Source organism: Toxotes jaculatrix, chromosome 1, assembly GCF_017976425.1.
Source record: "Toxotes jaculatrix isolate fToxJac2 chromosome 1, fToxJac2.pri, whole genome shotgun sequence".
Taxonomy (NCBI): Eukaryota; Metazoa; Chordata; class Actinopteri; family Toxotidae; genus Toxotes; species Toxotes jaculatrix.
In genome coordinates, this window is record NC_054394.1 from 21,175,228 (window position 1) to 21,196,890 (window position 21,663).

Below are 21,663 nucleotides of genomic sequence, written 5' to 3' on the forward strand. Positions count from 1 at the left end.
AGGAGTGGCTGCTGTTAACATTCAGGCATTTTAATTATATACATTCACTGTGCTCACTGTGTAAATGCAAAATATGGTAGTTGAGACATTTGAAAACGAGAATGTTGGATAATATATATTTTGTAGAAGTAGTGTTCGTGGTCTCTGAGAGTTTCCATTAAGTCTTAAAAGAAAAAGAAGACAATATAACCCACCATAGAGTTTTATATTCAAGTTCAGTGTTTGCTGGTGAGTGAGTTTTCTGTGTGACTGAGTGGGACGTTTTAAGCGAGGAAGGTCAGCCAGTCTTAAAACCTTGCTTTGTTGAATAAACAAATCCTATTTGACACTTTCTTTCAAAGTAGCTTATAATACAGTAAGTGCATTGAACCTACACAAGAACAAGAGCTAGATGTTATCCAAGATGTTTCATGTGAATCTTTTCGGTTTATTTTGTAGCCTGACGTCATCTTACAAATGAAAGAGTGAATCAGTCAGTTACTGTGAAATGAATGTGATTCGTGCTTCTCTGCTGTGCTGTTCTCTGCTTATCACACTGGTGTAGAGAGGCTGTGTGATAGTTGTACTGGTTTTCTGTGTCTTTTGTGATGTGAAGGACTGGCTGGCCAATCCAGGTCAGGCTTACATCACCTGGTGAACTGGGTCAAATACTGCTTTTTCATTGTAGACACGGAACATTGTAGATATGCTGCAATTTCACTTTTATTTTAAATATCCTGATTGACACTGTGTGTCTGCAGCTCGTATCACTTTATTCAAGCTCATACGTACAATACATACAGTATCAATAAATGGAATCAATAAATAAATCAGTAATTTCTGATAAAATAAAAGCACAGGAGATCTAAGACAGGACATCAAAGTGTCTGCAGACCTGCGTGTATTCCCAAACCAAGAGCACAAACTTAAATGTAGTTAGGTTTGTTACATAAATCATTCAGAGGGACGGCACACTGAATCACATAGAAGTAGGCTTGTGTGATGAAAAGTCATAACATGCACCTTCAGCATGTATTACAGTGACGGAGGCGAAATGACAAAAAGTGATCAATTAATAATTAGCTCCCATATGTGCAATTACATAAAAGGACTTTACCACTCTTCAAAAAATGAAAGTCCATGTACAGTCAACAGTTGGCTGTCATACACTTTGAGGACTAATGTTGACATGAGTAGGCTGTGGCTTTGAATGCTGACCGAATCAATATTTCTAAAGTTGCTAATGGCAAATCATTCGTACTAACAATAAATATCAAAAGGCTTTTATTATTTTAAAGCTAAAACAAAACAGACTCAGTTACTCCCCTTTTAGGAAAAGTGTAAGAACCTTTGAAATACAAGAAATGTATAATATAATAATGGAACAATAAATTCCAATTTATCCCCAATTAATAAAGGTAAAATTAACAAAATAATGAAAACTTTTTACACATTATATCTGTATAGACATTCAATAATTCTTGCAAGGCTACTGGAGTAAGGACAGTTTTTACTCTCAAAATAACTCAAAGAGCTCATGCTAGGTTTTTACAGTTTTTGACATCTAAACCTGCTTGAGTTCCTCGTGAAGCTCTATATGGATTCTTCCAATTGTGACAAGAAATGAATGGTGTGTGAACAAACGCTATTTAAAATAAGCATCCAAGGAATTTTCTTTCTGTACCCATACATCATCAGGGATAGTATATGACTTGGAAAAAGCAACGCTTTGACAAGCAAGAACAACATTTACCTTTACTCACCATCTCAGAAACCTTTTTCAGGAATTGGAAACTCTGTACACATAAAAAAAACACCAGAATGCGTTATGCAATTTTATATTCAGAAAGTAAAACTTCTTCCAGATAAGAAACTTCCAATAAGTGCAAAAGAGTGTTTAAGAAGCTTAAGGGTGCCGTGGATTGAAGTCCCCCGCTAAATGCAGCTTCCTCACAGTGTGTCCCTGCCAGAGTACCGTCTACACCTGTCTTGTTGCTCTGTCAAATGGAGAAGACAGTGCAGTAAGACTCACAGTACTTTACTCCTCTCAAACTGAAGGAAGGATGCACTGATACACTTAAGAGAGAGAAGTCACTTGGGAGGAGTAGAAAACTAAAAGGGTCACAAGTTTAGAGTTGTCAAAGCAAATAGTTTTTACTGTTTCATATGCATCATTACATAGGCGTTCTCTGCAGTCAGCCCTAAACAAAATGGAATGGATACCTCCCTCTGCTTTATGTAACAGGAATAAGTAGTTTGGACTAAATAAGTGTTAAATGAAATTTAGAGGCTATTTTTTTCAGATCTTGCAATCCAGCATCAGGTTTATTGAAAGACCATTCTGCTATTCTATTCTTAAATGGTTTTGCAATTCTTTTCAAAGTGAAAAGCTTGAAAAAATATTTTATTTTGACGTAAATGTTGAAACACATCAAGGTGATATGCTATCACCTTTAAAGTTGATAGGATGAATGTGCGAGATAGCAATAGTTTATTTACACATTCAGCTATTATGGAACAACATTATCATTCATTTGGAGTTGTGTTTGTGGGAAGCTGATAAATGCAAGTCCTTAATTTACTCTTCTTTAGCTCTGTTTTGGTTGCCACCTCCTCCTGTGGGCAGATATCTGCCTCTTTGGCTGCTTAATGCTCCACTATAAACAGTGGATATTAGGTTTTTTGAGCTTTTTATTTTTAATAGAAAACTGCTGCCCACTACATTTTTAACAATGCTAATGAGGACAGTTAGACTGAACCAGAACCAGCTTTAAGGAGGATGAAAAACAGATAAAAATCTGATAAGATACTAATCTGGCTGCAATTCAAGACTAAACATTGCAGATAGCAAATGTTTAGTGTCTGTGTATATAAATATACACACACATATGAGCTGCATAATGTTTGTCTTACCTAACAGCACTTGCTCGATTTCTTCAGTCTCTTCCACAGCTACAGGTTTCAGCAGCAGGGCAAAGAATACAGCAACGCCTATCACCTGCGAACAAAAAGAAGCCACAGAAAATCCTCCATGAACGTTGTATATATATATATATATATATATATATATATATATATATATATATATATATATATAGATAAATCCTTTAAAGAAAGCAGATTATCTTAAATATGGTCATATTATCCCATTAACTACAGTGACATGCTGGAAACATACAATATAGTTTTTAATCTAAATGCTAAATTCTTTACAGACCTTCAGAGGCTGCAGTATAAAGATGCTCTGGAATAGGGAGAGGCCCAGAGACATGACCCATTTGATGGACTTTTCTTTGCCGTACTGAAAGCCGTACAACAGGGTGAAGAAAGTGGACACTCCACTGATGGACAGCAACAGGAACCAGCCCAGGAACACACACCACCAGGGCAGCCAACAGCCCCCTGACTGCTTCTTCTTCATCCTCACGGGAGGCGGGCTGTGCCAAGGAGAGGGAAGGGAGAGAAAAGAAAAGAAAAGAAAAGATGACAACACTGGACATATTCCAGTTAAGTAAAAGTGTGTGTGCGTGTGCGTGTGTGTGTGTGTGTCAGATATGGATTCAACAGCTGTGGTTTGTTGTGTGTGTGTTGGCTGGAGTGCTGACCAGCTGGCCAAGTGGCTGCTGAAGACCATCTCAGCCTTGCGGACCAGCATATTGGTGATGTTCAGGGTCTGCTGGTACTCTTGGGGGCTTGAGAAGTTTCTTCCATTCAATTTTTCCAGGTTCATCAGGAGGTGTAAGAGACCAGCTAGGAGGAACTTGCTGCAGTACACCCAGTGGGGGTCACTCTCACTCTCCCCTGTGACAGGATTACATGGAGGCTAGAATGTAATTACATTTCTCTGCACAGCATGACCATTCCAGGACTTGAGGTTTCTTTCTTTGAGCAAAAAGGGTGTATTTTTTGCCTTTTGCTATATAAAGCAGAAAAGTGTTGCATCTTTGATTGGTCAGAGAGAAGGAAATAATGTGCCTAAAACTGTATTTTTTCAGTAATGTGCTATGAGTGAAAAGCTGGTCTTTAAATGACCAGACTTGTGAAATTCTATGTTTTTCTAACTGCCAGCATCACTCACTTCAATAAGCCACAACCTTGTACTGAGTGACATGTTCCTCCATTACAATGAACATGGGCACTGTCAGTCTGATTTTACATAAAGCGTCCTGGTGCTGTAAATGCTCACTACTGCACCAAATCTGTGACTGAAAATTCTCCCCTAAAATGCAATATTTACTCCCGTTTAAACATTTTATAAAAATCAACTGTTTTAGGAACTGATTTAGCCTTTTTTGAAGGTATATATTTGTGACCTGTTTTTCAGCTACAAATTAATGGGCTTAGAGAATCAGAACTGGTGAAGTTGGAGAGTCTTGTTTTGAGAGTGCCATAAAAGGACTAAAAAGTATATGCAAATTTATTGTTTAAATTTTTACCTTGATTGTACAATACAAACAGTACTGAAATGAGCTAGAAGGCCAGAAGACAATAATCGATGTTTGCTATTTTTCTGCAAAAATAGACAAACAAATGAAAATAAAAACTACCTTGCATAAGCTGGATGAATTCATGCACCCTGTCCAGGGCAGGGCAGAGGTCAGTGGTGTACTCCAGCCTGTGCATAATTGACATCTTGTTCCTCGGACTTTTGCTCACCAAATAAATCATCTCCTCTGTATCCTAGGAGGGATGCACAATAAATACACAGTGTACTGTTTGATAAAATACATAAAAAAAAAATGAAGAGTACAAATTATATACAGAAAGGTCAGTAGAAGTCAAAGCCACATAGGGCACTTAAAGCAACTGCAACAAAAACTGAATGCAAAATGTGTTTCTGGGCTTACAAGGACAGTGATGAGGCAAGTATAATTCATCAGGGTAATACACAAAGCAAGTCACATAAAAAGTGCTGAAAACACTCTCACACCTTCAGAATAGTTGGTATGGTAACTGCAGGGGGTTGCAAGCTCTCCTCACTATTGTCTTTTTGAGATTTTGAAACGATGCGAGGTCGGATACTTCGGAAGATGGTGATGATGAGGATGTTGATTGGAAACATGAGGAGACCACTCTCCACCCCCACCATGAGCTCCTGCCAGGTAATACGCAATGAGCCTGGATGTATGCAAAAACAAAGACACAGTGGCCACTGATTGATGTGGAGCAATTAAATATAGGCCCTGCAAATAACATTGAAAAAAAAAACACAGCAGCAGCACACAGTGGTTTGGACCTGTTGTGCCACCTATTATTATTATTATTATTATTTAACTATCCACACACCAGAAAAATCAAGTCAATTTGGAATTGAATTTTGAGATTTACAAAACATACTAAGCATTTTCTTCCTATTTTGTCCGAAGTACACAAGGATACACAAGGATAGGACACACAAGGAAAAAAGAGCAAAAGAATTAAAGGTGATAAAATGTAAAATCTCAAACACAGGTAGACAAATTAAACAACAACTGTAACAGTGCCTGAAGGTGGTGCTGGTGTTTAACTCGTTATGATTATGACTTTCTTTTGCCTGCAGGTGGCAACATCAACATAGAGCTAATCTGATAACAACTCAACAACTCTCTCTTGTGGACAATCTACATTCAGCTAAATTTGAATGAGTGAGTATGCCAGATAAAAACCAGCTACAAGAGCTGCTACTCCAAACAATAATTATTGTGAATAACTATGAAATTTAGCTGACAGTGCTGGTTTTATACACCCACACGTATACACACTCGCACGCTGTTGCGGTGCAGCTAGTATGCCTTTTCAACACCTATGACCTTTGACAAGCAACAAGCTCAGTATTACATACAAGTTTGTAAAGGTGGTTCTATTCTCTCATCCCACATCTTCTGTTCGTTGCTGCGAGGCTGTACTGACACCTACACAGCTGAAAATGTTTCACTTGCATATGTGAAAGCAGGGGTGCTGGAGATAATACAATAACTCAACAATATCAACAAACAGTTCAACAAAATTCAACCTTTTGACTTTTCATCCAAAACTTTCAGACCTGAAGAAAACTTCTCATTATTTTACATTTTGATATGTGTGTATCAATAGAGTAACTTTCTTACTGTGGGTTTGTTGTGCAAGTGGCCAGTGGTTTTTAGTTGCCTGAAATGCATTTACTATCAACCCACAACAACACTGATCAAATTAACATAAAGAGTAGTTTTGCCACTTTGCTCTTTGGGTAAGTGAGGCTTAGAAGCAGCTAAAATAATTAAAGACCCTGTAATTCACCTATTGCAAAAATTACTGGCGAGTTCTCATCTAAAGGAATGTTCCAGAAGGCAATATTGATGGCCATGGTGCAGAGGAGAAGGCTCATGCAGCAAGAGACCCTCTGGGCGCGTGTGAATGGACTACGTGAGGGAGGATCCAGTATGGACATCCAGATGTGTTCATCTCTAAAGCCAGTCGATGTTCTGCTCTGGAAAATATTCCTGGCAGAGAAAAGCAGAAACCCATAATTTCACCAGTCAATTAAGTTTCTCAAGAGCTGAGTTGGTTTATTTCAGCAGCGTAAAGTGGACCAGCTCTGACCTGAAGCTGGCAATCTCGTTGCTCCTCGCAGCATTTAAAGTTTTTTTGGTCATGCCGTCTCCATGGTCCGCACTCAGCCAGCAGTCACAAAAGAAGTGCCACACGTGTCGCGTTTGGAGGTCTTGTATGACCACCTTGTTTATATACCTTTTTGTGATGGAAATTCATAACACAAAAAAGGTGATACATTTACCATATGTCTAGTTTTATATGAGAAATGCAAATATTAGACAATATTTCAGCTACACTTGGCAACTTTTAAAACTGGGAGCACCAAATGTCAGCAAAAGGAGAGCATTTTCTAAACAAATTATGTATGTTGTGTTTTTTAATTTGAAATTTTCAGATACCACCTACTGTGAAACAAACCATCATATATTTAACATATCATGAGTAAAGGCAGCAACAACCTCTGATGTTGCGTTGGTCACAGTAGCTTATTGGAAGTATTGCAGTACTTTATATTGCCCTAAAGGATTATGTGTGATTCTTTATAACCAGTCTTTTTTCTATATTACTCTATATAGACCAAATTTCAAAGTGTGTATGCATGTTTACAGTATGCTCAGGGTGGTATTTAATGAAGCGATTACAAGGTAGTGCTAAATGATGGGCAGGTCTGACATTTTAAAGTGTTGCAAGCTGTTCTACAGAGAGGCAGCAAATGCTACCTGTACACAGCTCTAATAACCTCATTTACAGGTTAACACTGATGCCCGCCCGTTATCCACATGTTCAGTGCAGAGCTGAATCAGTCCAAGCATTAACGTACAATCATGTAAGAGTCATTTAAGGTACAACCTAAAAGTGACAGAAAGCTGCTAGTAAACTTTATTTAAAAAACAATTATGCCATCTTCGGACAGCTGCCATGGCCAACTTCGGGAAACTAGCGTTTCTATATATCTAAAAGAAAAGGTTAATAAAAATTTAAATTTTTTTGGAAGCACCATGCCCTCAGATGGTGTAGTTCTAAATGCATTAATTGCTAATGAGGTGTGATTAGTCTCAGCCTCTAGTACCATGATGGGTGGCCTCCAGAGTTGTCGTGCTGCAGTTTGAGGCTTCGCACTTCACCCAGTGGGAAGGGTGTGGCCAGTAGGAACATATCGACAGCTCCCCTCTCAAACACAGGCTTGTCGCGATCTGTGAGGATGTGTGTTTCACTCTCTCCCTCTGAGCCAGTCAGCTTCACTGTGACCTACAGGATAACACAAGGTACTTACTGATGCAACAGTACTGGGTTTACACATCAGTGACCAGAATCAGGATTGTGTAAAGGACCACACTAGTGTTTGTTAATAGCTTATGCCATTCACTACATTGTGTATACTTGACATAACTACCAACCATTTTCTAAAGCAAACCATTAAACATCATTGCATGATAATGCAGTTGGGGAAAACATTGATTATTATGAATATTCTCTATAATATTCATTATAACCCTTAAGATTTTCAAAAGATAAAAAAAATGTGAATCTATTCTTTAAGGAAGTTACCAAATTCATATTAATCCTGTCACAATGACCATGTTTGTTGTTTGACTTCTGGATTAGATTTGTGGGATACTGTAGCATGTGAATACAGTGCTATTCAGTTACTCTCTATAAAAACTTAAATGTTGGTGCTTTCCTGAGTAACGATTTTGAAATAATCCATGCTTTCAACATTATAAATGATCAGCATCAACTATATTCATATTGCAAATTGAACTGAATCTACTGACTGTCTGAAAGATGGGAGAAACACCTTAATCTAAAGTATGCACAATTTGTATTAAATAAGCTTAAACATGCAGTATGGGTCATTTAGCCAAAGTGTATGGTACCATCAGAGAAAAGATTATTCAATGAGCTCTTTGAAGAAAGAAAGAAATCATAGTTCTGTAAATGAAACAAGGCTCTTACGTTGGCAGTAGTCCCTGCATTCTTGCGATGGCCAGTTTGGACACTGATCAGGTAGTTGTAGTGAGCACCTGGGTGGTTGTCCTCCAGCAGGGTCATCTTCCTCTGATAGTTCAACATAAAACATGGTAGGGCATAAATATGAACTTGTTTGCTTTATTATGGGCACTGGAATGAATATGAAGAGTTAAGTTTCAAAACAGTATATCCACCATTCAAAAAAGGACATTATGTGGGACATGATGGCTTAATGATTGGAGATGATATACTTATAAATAGTTCATGGTCAAGAAAAGAGCATAGGTTTTTCAAATATGCTGTGATGAGCTTCTGGTAGCTGAATTGTTCCTATGTGGTAGCACTGCATTCTGACTTAAAACTTTGTACTTTAATTTGTAATTAAACGAAAAACACACACTGAGAAAGACCTGTTTAGTGAGATCTGTCACAAGAAACTGACCTTGGAGCGTGACCTGCGGTCAGCATAGCAGGCCCACAGCAGAGTGACCAGGTAGAGGCCAAAGAAAGCGCACAGCAGTGCCAGCACCACATAGTTCTCAGACACAGTGGCAAACAACTCCGCTGTTTTAGATATGTCCACGTTGTTTGGCATCACAAAAAAGGAGCTCCCAAACAGAGTGAGGTGGTTACACAGACACTGTGTACGTTGTGGCGTGCTTTTCTCTCCCACCTTAGACAACAACAGCACATCACCGTCTGATATGCAACTGGTGCAGCTAGAACATTACTGTACACACAGAGGCAAAGCAATATAGCCAAATTAATCACACTCTATCCAGGTGGAAACTCACCAGGCAGCCATCTGTGCTCCATGTCTCCTCCTCTGTGTTCCAGTAAAGGCACTTGGACATAAAAGAACTGATACTCAGTGTCAGACCTGGCTCCCATGTGGAATTAATGAGTCTGGTGTCCACATGCCAGACTCCCAGAGTCTGCTGTAACATCTCTGGGGTTATCATCCAGCGATAGCCTCCTATAGCAAAAAGCAGCTAAGTATGACTTCATAATCCAAGAACCATTTGAATGAAATCCTAAAATAATTTGTCTATTTTATATATAAATACATGAGGGAACTGGGAGCACATACATGTAAGGAAAGTGATGCTAGAGGAACATGTCTTTTACCGTTTACTGTCTTTTCTGCCTTTTCAGTCTACTGCTACAGATACAGAGGAGTTTAACAGACACATGAAATCACTCATGAATGCAGTAAAAGTGACTGAGATCAGAGGTCAGACAGAGGGTACACAGTAGTAGATGAACACCTGCTTATGGTGATGGTTACCTGATGGGCTCAAGATGGTTGTGATATTAGAAGGGTAGGAAGTAGGAGATGACCCTTGAGACAAACTAAGAATCAGTGACACATTGGTACTGGGCTGCACGGTGAAGATGATGGTCCCACTACGGTCTGAAACGCTGAATGTGGTCAGCGCTTTTGAGTCTTTCTCCAACACAAGAGTGTTAATCTGTTCTGAAGCACCTTGACGGGGCAAAAAAATCTGGAGAAACCAGGGAAAGCAAGTGTAGTGTCATGATACAAACAAAGAACATCAGATAGTTGTCTCTGTGTTCAACAACAGGCTTTAAAATTAGAAAAAGAAGTAAAGTATTTACAGAACAGGGAAAAGGCAGGGAAGCACAAAATGCTAACATGACTAAAGTGAGCCTCCCAGTGAGAATCATTATTTGTTCTTTTTTTTTCATTTTATATGCATATTAGGCTAAACTATTGCCTAAATTAAAGCCAGTCAATTATGTTACATTATGTTTATCCAGAAGCCAAATATATTTCCATATTCAAGTTGAAAATAAATGAATGAGCTCTGTGTGGATAAGTGGAAAGTGAGTTTCATTTTCTTGGTAAGAAAGTAAATTTTTCATGAAAAGGCACAAAAAAAGGGAAAAAATGGAAAGGAAAAGAAACATTCAAGTGTACAGATATTCAGAAATTGGAATGGCTATTTAAAATAGATGCTTTTGCTAACTTTGTCTCAAAAGATGAAAAGAATTTGAAAGAAGGCAAGATCCACTGTTCACTTCGCCTATTTACGCTTTAATAGTCTTAACTTTTATTTATCTAGCAGGCTACAAGAGCATTTATTAATGGAACAAATAATTTTGTTGTAGACTCAGAGGCTTGGAAAACCAAAAATGTAGGTTAATGTAGGTTATTGAAAATGTATGTGCATGACAACAATAACTGAAAAGAATGACAATGACAATTAAAAAACAATTGTCTTCTTAGTTTTAGTAGTAGTATATTTGCCACTTTTTCTCCCCAATTTAGAATGGACAGTTCTTGTGTTTTGTGGTGCTTTTCGTTGCTGACTCCACTGTTGGGCATACACAGTAGTGTGCCAAGTGCTTTGATGAACACGGTGTCACAAGCTGCTTCCTATGACCTGTCAGTGAGGAACTGCACTGCAGGCGCTTTGACCAACCTTTCTAACAATAGTGGCTCTTGTAGCTTGTCAGTCTCACCACTGCCATTTTCAAAATGGCACTGACCGGCCTGAGGGAGGCACTATAGTGTCTGTGAAATGTACACTGTTCTGGTCCCTAACAAATGTCACCTTTTCTTTCCATTTGCCTGCTACCCACCTTCAAATAGTTGGCGCCATAGTTCAAATAAAACAATACCCAATTCTCCTGCTGGATGTACCTCTATCATCTCTGTCAGGTTTGTCAGCTTAATGTCTGAGACTCCATCACTGAGTACAAGGCTGCAAAGTGTTCCTGAGATGTTGACATTAGAGGGATGGGGATTCTCAGAGAATGTAGACATCTAAGAAGGAGAAAAGTTCTGTTAAAAAAGGCTGTAGATGACAACAAAGATATAAACACTCATGCACATAATGATAACACACACAGACCTGGGCGAGGATTGAGCTGTGCCCTCCAAGCTGAGCCTGAAGGGATGAAAATGAGGGGAGTTTGATGATCTCACCATCTTCCTTTGAACCCAACACTGCATTGCCAAGGGCAGCAGGTGTGTAACTGAAGGGAGGGAAATGAAATTGCACTAAACAAAAGTTTTTAATAGTTTAAAAGCCAATAAAAACCTTTTCAGAGATGGTGGGATATAAAACAGGTGAGGGATATTCTGAAAGAAAATACCAACTTGCTCTGATAGAAGGCCCCTGTTCGGTGCTTGATGACAATATTCTCTTCGGAACCCAGCTGCATAGACATTACCCGAATGATCTCAAAGATTTGCTCAAACAAAGACTGAAGGGGGGACAAAATGCAACATCACCTTACCGTAAGAACCGTAATGACAACTGACTGTGTACAATTGCTTGTGTGTCACAGTCGCATACTCTTTTGAACTTACTGAAGGGTTTGGGTTTGTCCCGATGTCACATTTTTTCAATGATAGTTGGAGGATGGCAGTGCTACAGTTGATGATGTGACTGACAATGCCATTGGTTTCCGAATTAAGTCCTGGTCTCAGAGTTTTAGCGGCTTTCAACAAATTTTGAATTAATCTGTTCTGTGAACAGAAAAAACAGACAGCATTTAACATGCCTTGACGTACTCTCAGCATAAAACGAGGTGAATATTGTGATAACAATTCCACAGGCTTTCCTGTGAAGATACACACCCTGCTGTCATTTGTTGGTTCCCCTGGTGTTAGTTCCATTCGCTGTAGTTCTCGATCTGCGTCCTGTCTCAGAAAAAACAGTCCTTGTAAACTTTGAAGTATAGTTGACAAAAAGCCTTTTACTGTATGATTCAATGGTCTTCATGAGTCATGGGTCAAACAGTCTGTAAAATTAATGAGGCATCTCTCACCTGAAGAATATTGTTAAGATCACTGTCAGATGAACCCCTTTTGAACCCTGAAATCAAAGTGTGTGAGTTTGTGTTTGCGTTAGAGATGTAGAGAAAGACAGAGAGGCAGATACACAAACTCAGTTGTCTGATTGTTGTTCTTCACAGTCATTGTTGCGTCAACTGATGAGACACAATGTTTCAGTCTGACTTACGAGATCTGCTTGCATGACTGGACTCTGCTGTAGTCTGCGAAGAAAACATGAACAAAACTAAAATGAACATTCAGTCTGGATGTTTATATGGCTTCTTACTGACAGTGTCCAATGTATCTCTTACCTCTGTGTTTGATGAAGACTGCAAATCTTTAAAACAAGAAGGACACTTTAAACAACCTGCTTTAAGAATACAAAGTGAAAGGAAAGGACAGAAAAGGAAGGAGGGATGGAGTTAAAGCAGTGATGAGGAAGTTGATGTTACATACTGCGGGTGCAGAGGAAGCCTCGTTTCTGGTTGCAGTCAGATGTTGCAATTAGATGAAGAGGATTCAGCTTCATGTATGTGCAGCTGTGCACTGAAACATCACTATTTTCTGTTTTAGAAAGAGACACACACACACAGATGGGCCATTAGGACATGGTTTTGCATTACCCCAGAACCAATGAAGACAAAAAAACCCAACAACAAACATTCGGGCTGCAACTACTGCTTAATCTGTCAGTTATTCAGTTATCTTTCACACAATTTAGTCTATAAAATGTCAAAAAATGGTGAAAAATGCCCATCACAGGCTTTGAATAATGTCCTCAAACTTTCCAACAATCCAAATCTGATAATACTGACGAGTGCAGTAAATCCTCATATTTTAGATGCTGGAAGAGTGTTTGGTATTTTTTTCTGATAAGTTAAGTTTAATCCTTTATTCGTCCCTCAAGCTGGGGAAATTTATAAATAAATAAATCACTTTGTATTTATTTATAATAATAATAAGATATAATAATAAGATAATTTAAATCTATATCTCATTTCATATTTCTAAATCTCTCTAGTACAAATTTTGTATTGTTTAACTGCTGCTGTGAAAGAAAAACCTGTGTCCAATTTTGTACTGTCATTCTGCTAAAGCTCTTAAACACATGCATTTACGAAGCTTGTCTCATTTAGTTAGATGGAAAAAAAGGTTAATCCAAATGTATTCAGTGCTTAAGAAAGCTGGGATTTTCTAATATGTGCCCTTTTCTCTTTTAAATACTGAACAACCTGAAAAGAAAACAGAACTTCTTTTTCCTCAGCTCTCCATCACTCTGTATGTAAAGCCTGCGGTAGAAACTCAAGTAGACACTGCTTGATTTTTAGGATCTCAAGCCAAAAACACTAAACTGTAAAAAACAAAACCACACCAACAAAAAAAATAAAAAATAAAATGCTGCGTTTGTGCATGTATTTTTACTCACTTATGGTGTATTCCCCTTGGACACCTTCCCCCAGCCACCATGAAAAGTTGCTGGTGTTTCTGTCTCTGGTGATGTCCTTCAGGAAAATTTTGATCGAGCTGTTGATCACATTCAGGAGCTTTCCGCCTCGCTTTTCACAGCTGCTCATGGCTTGGGACCAGGTTTTTGGTTCTTCAACAAACTCAAAACAGACATTTCCGAAAACAAGATCACACCGGCCAGAGAAATCATTGCCAGGAGAGGCCTCTGACTTTTGAGGCAAATGTAGAAATCCAGCTGAAATCCAACAAAAGACAAAGGTTCGGAGAAACACTTCCATAGTTATTATAATGCACAGAGCTAAAGCACATAGTGCTGCAGGAACTGTGGCTGCAACAGCAACTAAGGAAGGTCACTTCTGTCTGCCACATGGAAATTGGAGAGCTTTCTCCAGAAAAACCCTGCATATGTTCTCAATACATTAGGAAAATCGCTGCAGACACTCAAACAAGATGCAAAATCAAGGAGTCACTTGGTGTCACCACAGGTCACACAAGATGAGCTTTTAATCTGCTACTGACCAAGGACAAGTTTCATCTTATGTGATGCATGAAAAACATCCAGTATATTACTATTGTGAACGTATTATAATGATCATTTCTGAACAGTAAATCTTAATTTAATTATTCTTGTTAAAAATAATAATAATAAATGTCTTATTCTCAAATTCAATCAAATTAAATATCCACTGCATTAATTTTACCACTTAATGGAAATACCCTCACTATATCTTCACCACCATCTAGCCTCATAATGGAAATATCGCGAGAGGATGATGAGGAGGACACCGTGACCGCATGTGTTTGTGTAACGTGTTAGGAAATTCATTCAGTGCCTTATAACGCAGTGCCAGATCTGCGTCCATGGCGGGACATCTGAAGGTAATTTCAGACAGTCTAATACTCTTTGTCTTTGTTTAAGATCGTTTGAAACCACACCACGAAACTTGGTGTGCCAGTTGTGTTCCTGTTCGCTAGCTCCGCCTAAAAGTAACATTTGAACCAGGAACCACCGGAACGTAGCTTTTGCTGTGTCTTTGCATGAAACCATAGATAAACATACAGGGAGCGATGGTGTCTTTGCCACCACCTTCACTTGCCCTTTGAAAATACCGGTGGTCATTGTAAGAAAAATTCACAAACATCTAAACGTCTGTCTTTGTGAGTTTCTGCATGCTAAGCTTTCAGCTATTACTGAGGACTCCTCCAAGCATTACCTGTGATCGTGTACTGATTATGAGATACAGACAAGGAAAGGCCCCCACATAAGAGCAAGGTCCCCATATATAAAGCGATGCCATTCATAATTGTTTTGCGTGTCTGTTCTGTGTCTGTAATCTCATTTTGTATTTTGTTTATGGTGGTTATATGTGCCTTCAGGGTTTTTTTTTTTGTTTTTGTTTTTTTTGTCTTTTTGTGATTGTTTTGTCATCTAATGTCTCTTTGTATGGTCATTTATTTACTGTACCTTTGAGGTTGTTTTGACTCTTTTTGTGGTCTACTTTTTTCTCTCTGTAGTCATTTTGTGTCACTTCTTGGTTGTTTTGTGTCTCTGTGGTTTGTTTTATTGTTTTTGTTTTTGTTTTTTTCTGTACACTGCCACACATTCTTTATTCTTGAATATTAACCTGATTATTAAACAAAACATTGTAAACTCAGGTTCTTGTGGAAGTTGGGTCGTTTCAAACAGCATGATTGCCTTTATTCAACTGTTACCAGTCTGTTCACAGTAATGAAAGTCTGACGTGAGTCTATTGATGACACTGTTTTATATATATTTTTCATGGTCTTGTCGACAGAAGCAGTTAAAAGATGCTGTGAAGGTCATCAGCTCAGGTAGTCTTCTCTTTGCCTCCTACCTCACTGTGGTTGGAGATGAGCGTTTCTATGCCAACCAGCTGATGCCCCTGCTGCAGAGGTTTGTGGGGGCAGAGACAGCACATGTCTTGGCAGTGAAAATGATAGGTCTGGGTCTGGTTCCTCTGAACCGCTACCAGGACCCCACCTCACTGGTAAGCATGCCGCCTCACTGTCTGCTCAATGGATGCATGGCACTTTCCATTTACATTACGCTCATGTACACTCAGAGTGATCCTAGACTCTGTAAGACTTTGTTCTGTTTGCCTTTATGTCTCTATAGGAAGTGAACGTCCTGGGATTAAAGTTCAAAAACCCCATTGGCATTGCAGCAGGCTTCGACAAGCACGGAGAGGCTGTAGACGGCTTATACAAAGTGGGTTTTGGCTTTGTTGAAGTGGGGACAATCACTCCCAAACCTCAGGAGGGGAACCCCAAACCACGTGTGTTTCGACTCACTTCAGATCATGCCATTATTAACAGGTAAGTTTTGAAAAAGCAGCACTATTGTCAATTCTCCAACTGAAAAGAATAGACGAAGTTTTTCACAGAGTTGCCATTTTATTTGGGGCACCTAGCTAAAGCCAATGCAGCCTGACACAACAGTTGTGCAGTAAAGTGTTAACAGGTGTTTCCATCATTTTATCCACCCCATTTGTATCAGTGAGGGTAGGATAAATGACAAAACACCTCTCTGTATAGTGCAATTTTTTTTGTTGCATATTAAAGTGGATATACTGCATATAATGTTGCATATGAAAGTGGTGCACATACACTAATCACACATTATCTTAAAATTACAATTTTATTGCAGTAAAGTTAATACAGTGTTAAGCAATGCATCAGTGATGGAAGCTAACATTTGTGCTAAACCGCTGATTGGTGGATCATGTAGATACTGAATTCACCAGTGAGTCAAGTTTATTTAAGGTGCATTATCACACTTTACAATAGGAATCATTAAATTAATAAAAGAAACACAAAGTCAAACAAAATAGAAGCAGATAAAACATTGAGAGCAATTATAATAAAAGCAAACAACTGCCAACAAGCTGATGAACACAAACCGTTAGCTATATGTTGTGTAACAAAGAAAGCAGTTGAGATGTAGGTTTCCATAGAAGAAGCCGTTTTGATATCTGAATGAAGGTAGGAAGGACGACGATGTGAAAATTCAGCTGATTTTTTTTTTCTCTTTGTGAATTCTGGGAATAGATGGACAGGTAGAACCAGCAGAACAACAAAGAGGTGTTGATGTAATGAGAAACCGAAAGGTGACTGAGTTCAAATTCGTATAGTACTTCACACATCAAGCTGAGCATTTCAAAATAATAATAAATAATAAATGGCCATATCTTGTAGCTAAGCATCCCACTTTTATGTTGGTTGTTCAATTTATTTAACAGTAAAGGAGTCACATTAGTCACAGTTTATGTTAAAAATTGAAGACTGAAACTGAGAGCAAGAGACAATAATGATATAATCTGTGTGATGAGCTCTCACTCTGTTTAAAAAGATTATGCCCCCTACAGGTTTGCTGCTATAGGATTCACATTTACAACGCTGAAAAATAAGAGTTCACTGGTTTATCTCTGTTTATTCTTTACCAGCTCTTTTCTGATAGTTTTTTCTGTCATTATGATTGGCAATTTATGATAATTCATCTTTATGAGATGTTGCAACAGACAATTTGCCAGTTAATTAAAAGCTTTGTCGGTGTATCTAAAATAGTCTGATTTCAATTATTCCATATTCTATAGAAAGTTTTAAGGTTTTAGTATTCATTCATTTTAAGTATGTTGTTTAAGAAGTGTGTGGGATTAGTTTTATTAATAGGTTGGTATTTTAACAAGTTGTACTGTGTGTCTGTGTGTGTGTGTGTGTGTGTGTGTGTGTGTCAGATACGGATTCAACAGCTGTGGTTTGGCAGAAGCACAGCAGAGGCTGAAGGCCAGGGAAGAAACACAGCAAGAGCAAAGTAAAGGTCAGCAGGCACTCCCTGTTTTCTGTAGAGACTACAGTGACTGTGAAATGAATCACTGATCCAGCTGAAAAAAAAAGCAAGTAGAGTGTTTTAAATTTTCAACCTGTGTTCCTTTACAAAAAAATGTAACTGCTTTAATTTTTATTACTATGAGATGTCAGATATAAATCTGGCACTTTTTGTCCTCTGTGCATCTATTATTTACTAGTCAGTCAGTTTGTGATGAGGAAGCCAAGCACTAAATTGGGTTTGTGGTTAAATACACATTTCTGTTCTGTTCTGTTTTAATGATCTTGACCTGCCCTTGTCTCACGTTCTGTTGTGTCTGATCCATACCTGCTTACAGCCCATTTAGCACATGAGCCTCTGCCCCAGCTGAGTCATATGTCTGATGATGCAGCTTATGCTTGTATTTGTCTGAACTTTCCTGTGTGTGTGTGTGTGTGTGTGTGTGTGTGTGTGTGTGTGTGTGTATTTGTATTTGTGTGTTTATAGCTGGCTTTCCCCTGGGCATCAACCTGGGGAAGAACAAGCTGTCCCAGGATGCAGGGGCAGATTACTTGGAGGGGGTGAGAGTGCTGGGCCCTCTGGCTGACTACCTGGTGGTCAACGTCAGCAGTCCTAATACGCCGGGTCTCCGGAATCTGCAGGGGAAGGCTGAGCTCCACCAGCTCCTACATTTGGTAGGACTGTCTGTCTGTTTCTGAAATTACTGGGCATAGCCTTAAACATGATGTTAAGGTGCTCGCTAAATGAAGTAACTATTCAGTTTTTTTGTTTTTGTTTTCCCAAGGCTTACTTTACAGCAGAGTACACAGACTTGCTGTCTAGTTTCCAATAGTTCCCTGTCTCCTCACCCGATATACTGATGTTTTCATACAATCTGCTCAGGTGTTGAAGGAGCGTGATGCCCTGCAGGGAGAACACAAACCTCCGGTCCTGGTGAAGATTGCTCCTGACCTCACTGGGCAGGACAAACAAGACATTGCTGATGTTGTCACTGAGGTTGGAAGTTACTTGTTATAGGAATTTAATTTCCGTATTGTGCCTTTTGATTTGATTTTCCAGCCTGATCTTAATTACATTTTTTAATAGTCCAATTTATTTTTATTCCTTGAGATTTAAAAAAAAACCCTCTCCAGTATTGTGATGTAAAAGAAAACATGATTTAAGGCCGAGCCACCTTATTCCACTGTTTCATGGTCCATTTCTATCACAGGCAGTCCATTAAGGTTTTCACCAATTTGTGCAACAGTAGCTCTTCTATGGGACTGGACCAGGTGGGCCAGCCTTTGCTCTCCATGTTTATCATCACCAGTTCACCAAATTGGTCTTCCTTGGACCAGTTTCTAGCCATCACAATTTGGCTTTGGTCAGAGTCACTCAGATCTTTACACTTACCCATTTTTCCTGCATCCAACACGTCAGCTCCAAGAACCGACTGTTCACGTGCTGTCTAATTATATCCCACTCTTTTACGGGTGCCAATGTAATGAGATAATCCATGTTATTCAGTTGACCTGTCAGTGGTTTTAATGTTGTGGTTGATCGGTGTATAAAGTTATAGGATTTCTTGGTGTAAGGTCACTGTTGCATTTCTACATGTCCATGTAAGCCAAATATTTGGAAATCTTGCTTGCTGTCTTTTACAGAGGTACTAACTTTATAAATGGCTAATTTTCAACCTCATTAGAACACTGTTTAAAACGTGTTGCTCAGCAGAATCATTTAAGACTTGGCTCCTTTCCTCCTCTCTGTTCAGCTAACCTCATCACTACTTCAGTAGGTTGATTTTAGAAAACCCAGAGCAGTGTTTTTGTGCTCATTGGAGCGAGGAAGAGACTAACCTTAATGGAAGAGACATTAAGGAGGGAAAAGAAAGCAAATATTTTAACAGCACTCTGACTCTCTCTTTGTCACAGTACACTTCACATTAGAGTTCTGTGAAAGTGAAATGGCCTTTACTCTTAGTTGGTTCTGCTCCTGTAGATGCAGCTACATATGTCATATATATCCTGTCCTCGTCTGTGTGTATGTATGTGTGTGTTCTGTTTGCAGCTGGGAGTGGATGGTTTAATGGTGTCTAACACTACAGTGTCCAGGCCAGAGATGCTTCAGGACCCCCATAAGTCTGAGGTTGGTGGGCTAAGTGGCCAGCCTCTCAAAGACCTCTCTACTAGCACTGTCAGAGAAATGTACAACCTCACCAAAGGTACTTATTCAGTTTTCTCTCCATTTCTCATCACCCCATCACCCATCAAGCATAAATTTGATAGTCCAGCTTCTCAAATGATGGAATATTTTCTTAACATCACAGTAAACTAAATATTTTTGGAAAATACATATAAAAAGACTCAATGTACGTCAATGTTATTGTAGGTAAAGTTCCAATTGTGGGAATTGGCGGTGTGGCCAGCGGGCAGGATGCTATGGATAAGATCCGTGCTGGTGCTTCATTGGTTCAGCTCTACACTGCTTTGGCCTATCAGGGTCCACCTGTGGTGACAAAGATAAAGCGAGAATTGGAACAGCTTCTCAAGTGAGTATGACAAGGAACGGAAACTACCACAAAATACCACAGTCCTTAAGTGGAAATTTAAGAATTTTTGATGGCTTGCATTTTTAACAGTTAAAAGATAAGTCTGGTTACCTCAAATTGGAACTTATTTTTTGTTGCCTTGGCCAGTTCCATTGGAAATAACATTTTATTCACCAATTTAATTACTGTCAAAAAGTTTCAGCTCTTAAGTTTTAGCATCAGCCTACGCATATACTGTAGTATTTTGCAAAAATGCTGCTTCAACTCATTTCATACAGTGTGTTTCACAAAGGCTTACAGCACTAGTTGCCATGACTTTCCTCCTGTTCATCATTTGCTTTATTTTTCAACAATATGAAAACATCATCTTCTTATTCTCATCACAAATATTCCTAATTGAATATCGTTACATATTTTCACAGAGATCAGGGTTTCAGCAGCGTATCTGAGGCAGTTGGAGCAGACCACAGGGGAGAAAACTGGTCGATTCATAAGCAGAGCCTGCTGAAAGAGATGGTAAATGTTAACACAGACACCCGGGGCTTAGCAGCACCTGTAGCTGCCATCTCCTCCAACTAGGCAACATGATCCTCAGCTTTTCCTGAAATGAGATGAATGCTGAGCATTTGTGATGGTCCACCTGTACATCTTGATACACACGGTGGAAGACACAGTTAGGTCTGAACTGGTTTTTGTTAAAGCCATATTTTCAGTATTGGTGGTGAGGAGTACAAACAGCAAATGCACCAAATCTCAGCTTTGGAAAATAATCATGTGAATAATGGTCTTTGATGGTGCACCTGCACTGCAGAGAGTTTGGGTTCGGTTTGTAACTTTATTTCAGACGTTAGACCTTTTGTTACAGTGTAACAGCAGCTAGTATTTCTTAAGTGCATACTGAAACCACAGTGCTTGAATTTTTCAAACACTTGCTCCCTAAACTCATTTCTACAAGTGGATACAAGCGATTTTCTTGTGTGTACAATAACTAATATGACACAATGTTATATAGATAAAATATCAAAACTTGTACATTTTAGGAACTCTCTAATACAGAAGTATAACCACACATTCAAATGTTGACATGTTATTATTTGCTGTCAATCAAAATATAGTTATTTTTACTCATAAATGAATGACAGAAAAGAACAAAAATGTCATGAAGACGGATAAAAAGTGGCACTGCACAAAAACCCTGCCAAACTCAATAACAAATCAAATGTTGGGTTTAAGTTATGTGCATATATAATTATGTGCTGTGATAGATGGCGTTTGTCTGGGCCTGCAAGCTCTCTGTTTCAAAGTATTGCGCGTTAGAGCTAATTAAAGCTCCAACAGGAAAGAGATGTCCAGCTGCCAAGATATTTGTTGTTGTTGTTTGAATCAGACATACTTTTGAAGCGCAACTGATAATAAATGAAATCAATTATGGTGCTTTTTTTTATTTAGGATTCTTGGTAGTCTGAGTCCTAATATAACCATATGATAACACCTTTCACATTTATGATATTAAATGATTAATTATTAAATTATTAAATGTTTTGAGAGTCA

The 21,663-nt window shown here is 38.7% G+C and overlaps 2 protein-coding genes across 2 annotated transcripts; one reads left to right on the top strand and one right to left on the bottom strand.

The window, feature by feature from the left end:
* Positions 1–19: 19 nt before the first annotated feature.
* Positions 20–14,028, bottom strand: LOC121178829 (polycystic kidney disease protein 1-like 2). The gene is made up of 23 exons (XM_041033224.1): positions 13,695–14,028; positions 12,725–12,832; positions 12,580–12,605; positions 12,456–12,489; positions 12,262–12,308; positions 12,071–12,133; positions 11,801–11,959; positions 11,588–11,694; positions 11,340–11,463; positions 11,129–11,251; positions 9,749–9,965; positions 9,255–9,436; positions 8,903–9,133; positions 8,446–8,547; positions 7,559–7,737; positions 6,538–6,684; positions 6,235–6,437; positions 4,910–5,097; positions 4,527–4,659; positions 3,585–3,780; positions 3,197–3,416; positions 2,893–2,977; positions 20–1,976 (listed from the first exon to the last, which is right to left on the bottom strand). The coding sequence occupies exons 1-23, from the start codon at positions 14,011–14,013 to the stop codon at positions 1,930–1,932; spliced, it is 3,240 nt and encodes a 1,079-aa protein (XP_040889158.1). The 5' UTR covers positions 14,014–14,028; the 3' UTR covers positions 20–1,929.
* A 484-nt stretch (positions 14,029–14,512) lies between these two features.
* Positions 14,513–21,663, top strand: dhodh (dihydroorotate dehydrogenase). The gene is made up of 9 exons (XM_041043786.1): positions 14,513–14,614; positions 15,532–15,744; positions 15,873–16,072; positions 17,491–17,573; positions 18,069–18,256; positions 18,465–18,578; positions 19,632–19,785; positions 19,953–20,112; positions 20,535–21,663. Exons 1-9 carry the CDS (start codon positions 14,597–14,599, stop codon positions 20,689–20,691), a joined length of 1,287 nt encoding a protein of 428 aa, XP_040899720.1. The 5' UTR covers positions 14,513–14,596; the 3' UTR covers positions 20,692–21,663.